Source organism: Phalaenopsis equestris, unplaced genomic scaffold (assembly GCF_001263595.1).
Source record: "Phalaenopsis equestris unplaced genomic scaffold, ASM126359v1 Scaffold203255, whole genome shotgun sequence".
Lineage (NCBI taxonomy): Eukaryota > Viridiplantae > Streptophyta > Magnoliopsida > Asparagales > Orchidaceae > Phalaenopsis > Phalaenopsis equestris.
The window spans coordinates 139,647-148,483 of record NW_018222893.1 but is presented as its reverse complement, the minus strand read 5'-3'; the positions used below and the strand labels follow the sequence as shown (position 1 = coordinate 148,483).

Sequence of the window (8,837 nt, the reverse complement as noted above, 5' to 3'; positions counted from 1 at the left end):
ATTCTTTACCCTTACTAGAGATGCTATAAAAAACATTGGTTAATCTATAGTTTGAATAGTCTTGAATACCGACTAGATAAGAAAGATACCAGCTCTCACTTTAGAGTTTCCTCTTCTCCCTCCACTTGGGGGCTAATATCTCGTATCAAAACCTAAAACTATAAATCCAATTGAAGGGTTTAGCCTATCTTTCTAAAGTCCTCTAATTCTACACCTTCTCAGTCACTCAACCCCATGAACTACTTTCTCATTCATGAAATCAATATGTGATTCCAACCATTTGTTGATTGAGACAAAACCATCTCGGATCTTACATGTTCTCACAATAAATATTAACATCTTAATTGACCAAATCAAGAAGTAAATGAAATGCAAAGTCTTGAATCATCACAACTTCTTCCATTGTTGAAGTCTAATATTTCACACAACTTCCTTTAAACATTTAATCACTTATCATTTTAAGAAAAAAAATAAAAAAAACTACTCAGAATTCATGGAGAAAATACAACCACACAAGAGTTTAAAAGTAGAAATCTTGCACACAAAGAAGAAATCTAAATTAAAAACTAAGTGTAGTCATAAAGATAAACACTATATCAAATTATCTCCACCAAATGTCTTGAAGTTCCTTTGAATTCTCTTCCTTCTCTCACAATACAAACTAATACTCAAAATAAAAAAAATAAAGTTAGCCGGCGGCGACGGCGGTAATGTGAACTTTTGGTGGGTTGTTGTTGGCCTCTTCTTCTAGATAATCTAAGTCTTTTGTTATAAAAATCCAAGGGGTGCCTTGATGTCTCTTCAAAAAGGTGTCTTCATTCAATGAATCTTCTAGATGTTGTCTCTTCATAAACTAGTTGAATGAATTTTTGTGTCCATGGGTTGATGTGTTATTTCCCATGTTTTTATCAAGGGTTGCTTCAAACACCTCTTCAAAAATTCACTCCAATTAAATAAATCATCAAGTAACTACTTCTGGCGCTTAAGTGCGGGGTACCTGACACTTAGGCGCGGAGCCTCTGACGCTTAGGCACAGATCTAAGTGCTTAGGCGCCCCAGTTTATTTTGCACATTTCTTTATTTTTACTTCAAATTTGACCATTTTTCACTCTTTTTAGTTTTTTTCATCCATTTGATTGTACCTACAAGAAAAACACAAAAATATCTTTCATTAAAGCATAATATCTAAAAAATAGGTATAAAAATGTGTATAAAAACATTATATATTTTAGGTGTATCACTAAGAAAATGCAAAAATGTAAATGCAAGACAATTTAAAAAGGTTTTTAAATGTAAAGTTACCACTACTCTAAACTAATAATGCCTGAAGAGTTCAAATATGTATAAAACATCCTTACCCTTGCAATAAGTTTATAATTAGTGTAGGAAAATACTTTTAAAATAATTAAGATATTGTGACAAATAGGAGCAATTCTATTCTTTACCCTCTCTCAAGTGCATAAACAACATTTGCTAATCCAGAATTTGGTCCCTAAACCTGTGGTTAGGTTGGGTAGATACTAGCTCTCACTTCCTCTCACCTGAGGGCTAACATCTTGCTTTAGTTTCTAAACATCTGAACGAAATTGAGCATTTAGTCTGTCATCCTAAAATCTCCAATTCTATGCCCATCAAAACTTATTTCCCTATTATTTTGCACTTAACATCAGTAACTATATTCTCATCCGTGAGACTAATTGTGACTCCTACTATGTTGGAACATAGCCCATCTCGGGTCACTATATTTTACAACAGATTTTAACAAATCAATTGGTCAGATTAATAAGTAACTTAAACAAAGAGTTTAATGAATCACAATTTATGGAATTTTAAAAGCACTTCTACTAAACTACATTCCTACAAATAAGTATTCCTCATTGCAGGGAGAAAGACAAAGGAAACTACTCATATCTCATGAGGAAGAAGCAACAACACATAGATTTATAGATAAATAAAAGTTTACAAGACAAAACTAAGTAAAAATAAACAAAGTACACAACTTATTTTTGAATTCCTTCCCATATAATCCTTCTAGTTTCTTTGAATCACTTACTCTCCTTACAATTCAACTCCAAACTTACTTAGAACTGTAGTGAAGAAGATATCTCACTTCTTCTCTTCCAAGTCCAAGCAAGCCTCGAAGGCATTATCCTCTCTAAGAAGAGTCCACTTCTTTTTAAAAGACTCCCTTTTCCTCATCCAAAAGTCTCTCTTTTGATTCTCTAAAATTATCTATAAATAGAGCTCTCAAAATCTCCAAGAGTTTCTTTAAGCACCTCTTCAAAATTCGTCCACGTTCAATGGATCATCTAGATAACTGCCTCTAACGCCTAGGTGCCAAGCGCTAGATCAGTATTGGCATTTTTACTTCATTTGACTCCAATTTGCTCTATTTTCGTTCCATTTTCTCCATTTAATGCATCTACAACGAAAAACTTCAAAAATAACTTTCATTAAAGCACAATATTATAAAAATTAGGCATTAAATGTATAAGTAAAAGCAACATATTTTAGGCTTGTGAATATGTTTCTTAAGATATTGACGACTTTTTGGGATTAAGGCGGTTCAAGATGAATTTTGTGCGAATTTTCAAAGGGACACTTGTTCTAAATACCTTTTGGAGTAATTCAATGCATCTTTACACTTTAGAAGGTTCTTTTATGAAGGGATACGTCCTTTAATCAAACGACACATCTTTTGAATTCAAAAGAGTTGAATTTTAGAGGAAAATTTGAATTCTTTTTGAAAGGAGGCAGCTCAAAAATAAAAGAAGAAGGCTTCAAGGAGTTTGTGTGTGACTTGAAAGGGGGTGGCGTGAAAGGTAAGAGGAAGAGATAGAGAGAGAAAATCAAAGGTTTGGAGATTTTCTTCTAGGGTTGCAAGAGGAGAGAAAATGTGAAAGATTTCTTTTTCATTACACTTCTAAGAGAGAATTGAGAGTGTTTGTAAAGAGAGAAAGATTTGGAGAGAACTTCTAGGGATTTGCTTGAGAAGGATTGTGAGATAAGTTGTGTCTTTTATTTCTTTTATTTTGTACACTTATTTTTATATATGAAATCCATGTTTTGTTGTATTCTTCTCATGAATTCTAAATAGTCTTCTTTATCTTTTTCCTTATTTTGGAATATGGTTTTGTGAAGAAGTAATTTTATTTTCTACGATTTTAAATGTTAATAATTTGTGATGGTTTGAACTCCGATCTTCATCTACCTTTTGATCTGGCAAATTGAAATGTTGAAATGTGCTGAGAAACATATGTTCCGAAAGGGCTATGATTTCTACAACATGGGGAAAATCATATTTGATTTCATGACAGAGTATGTCATCCATGAAATTGAGTGCAAATAAATAGGAAAATATACTTTGTTTGATGCAGAATTGGAGATTTTAAGGTGACAGATTAAAATTCTCAATTTGGTCAAGTTGATTGGAAACTAATGCGAGATTGTTAGCCTTTAGTGAAGGGAGTAGTTGGAGCTCTGAAGTGGCAGTCAGTATTCTCTCAGCCTCAGCCTAACCACAGCATTAGAGACCAAACTCTGGATTAATCAATATTCTTTATAGCACTGGGAAGAGGGTAAAGAATATGATTGCTCCTCTTTAGCACAAAATATTTTTTATATATATTTTCAAATGATTTTAATTTCTTCACAATCCATACGCTCATTGTAAGGGGAATGATGCTTTCTTAAATTTGAACTTTTCGTGAACAAAAATTTCGTTTAGTTTTTCTTAAATTTTACTTTTGAAAGTTTAATTTTTGGTTTAGTTAACTTTGCCTTTCAACTACATTTTAAAAAACATTTACTTTAGTAGTTAATATTCAAACTTCACTTACTTTTTTTTAGTTTAAATTATAATTATAATCTTAAGAACTATTTACAAGCAATTCCAACTTAACCGTGGGATCGATAGCTAGGACTCTATTAGACCTTTTATTACTTGAGTGATACGTATACTTGCGTTATTTTTAAAGGGGATTTGGTAGTTTAAAAGAGTTTTAAAGATACACTATTTTTGTTAAAGTTACTTTTGTTGGGATTACATTGCATATTTATTATTATATCTGCAGTGTGTATTTTGTAATATTGAAAAATAATTGCAAAATTAACACACTAAATCCACCCGCATCTACGGTCACACATATAAGAAGCAGTTAGATCTGTGTGACCAAGGTAATTAGTGAGTTTAATCAATTTTACGTTTATGCATGCTAGCTCTAATTATACGTAAATACTTTTTTTGAAAGAGAGATTCTAGTAGCTCAAGGATAGTTGATGCCAGGCGTCAGGCGTTATTAAGATCCGAGATCATGATCTGTCTGAGTACAACACATACGTGAGGTTGTTGGAGGGAAGAAGAAAGGTAGAGTCTATGAGCTCGGTTCTTAGGAGTTCACTTACAATGCTCACCCCTCCACTAGTACATTTGCGGCTTCTCCTTCTATCTTAAAGGAGGAGGAGGTCTCTAAGCATTTTGTCGTATTTGTTATCAAGATAGAGGCCCGCTTTGATCAGATGAGGTCGGAGTTGGAGGCCAATGTGGAGGCCAACTTAAAGGCTGAATTAGATGCATTATTGCAGCAGACGAAGCAGTGGAAGAAACCACCATTGGAGAGGAGGATGATGATGAGGAGAAAGAGGAGTGTTAATTGGAAATTTTTTTTATTTTATTTGTATATGATTTTGTTAAACATTTGAGCATATATTCTCTTTTTGAACAGTGATGTATATAGGTTAAATTAAATGCATTTTGTTTAGTTAACTATTCAATTAGATAATTTACTATTTAAATACAATTTTAGTATGTAAATGCTTGGATCAGTTAAGCAGTGTTTTTATTACAGATTTTGAAATTTTTAATAACAAAGGGGGAACTTATTTTTATTATGCTACAGGTTTTGGCTTGTTTTTGGTTTTCTGATGATTATTCCATTAATTGTTTCCCTAACCCACAACATAGCCCATTGGTTATATTATGCTGGCATTACCAATGAGTATTTGATGAATATTATTACGATAAAAATTGTCAGCTAACCAATGGCCTTCTCATTGGTTAAAATACAGACGCACTCTTGAAACCTAACCAATGGATCACTAACATCATAAAAATGACGGCTGCGAAACTTTACGGATGGTTAATTGAACGATAATTTCTGATAGCTAGCTCGTTGATTATCAAGAACTAACAATAACAAAAATATTACCGTGCTTATTAATGATGATCAATGTGCGTGACAAAAATGTTGCTAAGAAAAGAGGAGTCAGAAGTCATCTCAGTTTAAAAATTATCGACAAGCGTTTTAGCTTTGGTCTTAAAGCAGTCGATAATCTGTAAAAAATCTAATAAGTGATGGTTTATTTGTGGATAAAAGACAAACTAAGGCCTTCAGATTTCCATAGCTAATGGGGATAGTTTCATAATTCCAATTGACGGAGAAAATGATTTGTTTGTTTGCCACTTCACCATGAGGTGGTAACTTTTGCTTGTTGTCTGAGGCTGTGACCATTTTATGATGTACCTACGATGCAGTACGGACTCAAGGATAAACCATGTCATGCTATTCCTTCTTCAAAAAGTAATCACTAAATACAAATAAAAAAATATAAGATTATCTTCAAAATGTAGTGTCATAATAAAAAACACAAAGACATTATAAGCTTTAAGAAATATAGAAATGAGGACACTTCTAATCTAGAAAAGAAAAGATCCCATAAAATTAATAGAAGTGCAAATTCAAAAGCATAGGCACACAAGAGAATAACCACTTTAAGCATGAGAGTTAAAATGAGAAAGCAATATAAATGCTAAATTTTCTCCTTTGATTCAACATGAATGAATTCCTAACTATTAGTTAATCTAGTCCTTCGACCAATTAACTTCTTAAGAAATGATTTGTTGCAAGGAGTTTTTATCTCCAAAACATCACATGTTTCTTGGGTATAAAATTTTTTCTTTCTGTAGTTTCTGTAATTGGATTATCCTGAATTACATTCATTAGTATTTTTCATTTATTTAATAATTCAAATATTTGAACAATGTCATGTTTCTAATTGGGATGTGTTTTGAAATTATGCGAAATTGTTATTCACGATTCCATAGGATGGGCTTGTTTTGAAAAATTACAATTATTTGTAAAATTAGTAGTCGAATTGTTGTGAGAATTACTGAATTCTTCACAACAACAACAACAACAACAAAAAAATTATTTGTAAAATTAGTAGTCGAATTGTTGTGAGAAATACTGAATTCTTCACAAAAACAACAACAAAAAAGACAAAAAAAAACCCAATAATTCCTTCACCAATTCTGCCAATCTTGATTTTTGACAAATCTTTGAGTTCTCCTTACCATCAAACTTCAAGGGTAGTAACATAGGGTATAAGCTGTTTTCAATTCATCAATGATCTAATAATGATCTTAAAAATAAAATGGCTTAGCTCTCAATCCTTTAACCATTCAAGGATAAAAAAACATACTATTTAAAGGCTTTTTAATCTAACCATTGGAAAAAATATAGATCATCTATTCATGAATTGCTGCACCAAAATACCTAAACAACCCACTTCAAATGCACAAACAAATGTGTATAATAAGGACTGATGTACCTCCAAACTAAATTACTGATTTGAGTGTCATTTTTTCTTGAAAATTCTCTAGGTTTGGCCTACAAGCTAGACCCTTGATTAAGTGTATGCATTAGATTAAGAGTATATTATTACCCACAGAGAGTGATTTTATCAGCATCTATCATTCTTTGTACACAACAATATTAAATAATGTCTTGTCAATTAGCGTAACTTAAATAAGAAATACCACTACAGCATCATTCTTGATATTTAAATGATAATTTTCATAATAAGAAAATTCAAATAGAGATTAAATAAGCAACCATATAATTCCTTAAATGTCATTAGGTATAACAAGAAAAAATAATCTATAAGAAGCTAACACGATGCATTTAGTAATATGACATTTTAGCTTTTTAATCATACCAAACACTATAACATATCAATTGTTCACTAAATACTTGTGTAACTGAATATAAGATAAAAGCTCAACTATGTGTACAATATTATTACACATTCATTGAACCAAAAACATAGATGGATAATATAAATGTAACCTTCATGTGTCAAGAAATCAAGTTCAGCGAATGAGTTGGCATATCTTGTCTGGCGTCACCGAGATAATTTCAGGTTTCTCTGCAGTAAAACATTTGAGTTAGAAATATTTTAGTTAACAAATTAAATCACTTAGGGTCATTTGCATTGTGGAACTAAATGAAATTTAAGATGAATATGATAAATTTCACCCAATATTTTTTTTAAAAGTACTTGAATCCTATAACTGGTTAAATCCTAATTTCTTCTCAATTCCTAATGATTTAGTAGAATTTGCTAAATTATGAAGAATGCAGATTTAAAAAATCTAACAGATTTGCATTATGAGGCTTTGGGGTTGTTTGGCAGTTAATTATGATCTAGAAAATCTTATAAATTCGAACTTAGTTAATTATAAGGTGCTCAAGTCCTGAAACTATTTGACATGACATGTTAATTTCAATTGAACCTTAACAGATAAATTGAAAGTTTATTTCAGGATTTATATCTTTCAGTTCAAATATAAACTTAACATTACATATTATGATGTAATTATTAAGTTTAAATCAAATAAATTTAACTTTTATTCCTAATTTTTTTAATAGATTATTAACCATTTACTAAACTAATTAATCATTAATAAATATTATTAAACTAGTGTTTTATGAACCAAGAAGTTATAATTATTGATTAATCTTTGATAGTATAGACAAAATAATAACAAATTAAAATTAAAAAAATAATTAAGTTTTAATATGCAATTTAATTTTTTTAAACAATTATGAAGTACTAACACAAAAGTTTATATAATTATAATTAGCTTTGTAGTAAATCTATCGATTACCATTTATTAAAATACTAATTTAGATAAGATTAACTTAAATAAAAAAGAATATTCACATACATAGGATTCAATTCCTATGTAGTTACATCTAACACCAAAACTTTAATTTTTAGCGTACATGCCACCTAGTTTATCCAAGAAAATGTATATTTTAATTTTTAAAAGTTAAAATAGCAGTATGTTTAATGTGATATGAAAGATTTGACTTGTAAAAATAAAAAAGATAAAGTTTAGATGATACATATAAAAATAGATGGGAATCAGATGATAAATGCCTCTAAATAAAATTATTAGAAGGAAATCTACATGCATGCCACAATTCTTATGTATTTACAGATTTAAAACATTAAATTCAATATTTACCCATATAACCCTTTGGTGTCATAAACCTATGTGTGAAAATTAAGTGTATTTCATTTTAAAAAAGATAGGGAAGATTTAAGTGTTATGGATGAAAATAATGAAGACTAGGTGTTAGATATGTAAATTGATAAGAATTGGGTTGTATACGTAAATGCCCTAAACAAATATCTTCTTCTTCCCCTTTCTCCAGCACCCAAATCGGAAAAATATTACACCAGGACTCTTAACGTAGAGCTACGTTCGGATTGGAATATTCGGCTGTGTTACAGAAATATTTCATCTGTGTTATTTGTAAAAATAACGTGTTATTTGAGTATTATATAATGTTATTCGATTAATTTACAGTGTTATTGAAATATTTAATCATGTCGTTTGATTTGAGGCTGAAATATTATTAAAATATTCTGACGCATTACTTGATTTAGAGATGTGTTATTCCAATAACATAGTGAAAATTGAAATAACACAGGGAATCTGCTGAATAACATGGCTCTAAATCAAGTAACGCGATGAAATATTCCAATAA

At 30.5% G+C, this 8,837-nt stretch overlaps 1 protein-coding gene across 1 annotated transcript in view; it reads right to left on the bottom strand.

The window, feature by feature from the left end:
• Positions 1 to 7,003: 7,003 nt before the first annotated feature.
• Positions 7,004 to 8,837, bottom strand: part of LOC110036159 (subtilisin-like protease SBT3.12) — a 3,324-nt gene continuing 1,490 nt past the window's right edge. The window contains exon 3 of the mRNA XM_020740540.1: positions 7,004 to 7,206. Within this exon, the coding sequence (XP_020596199.1) occupies positions 7,151 to 7,206 (56 nt within the window). The 3' untranslated portion in view covers positions 7,004 to 7,150. The remainder of the gene's footprint in view (positions 7,207 to 8,837) is intronic.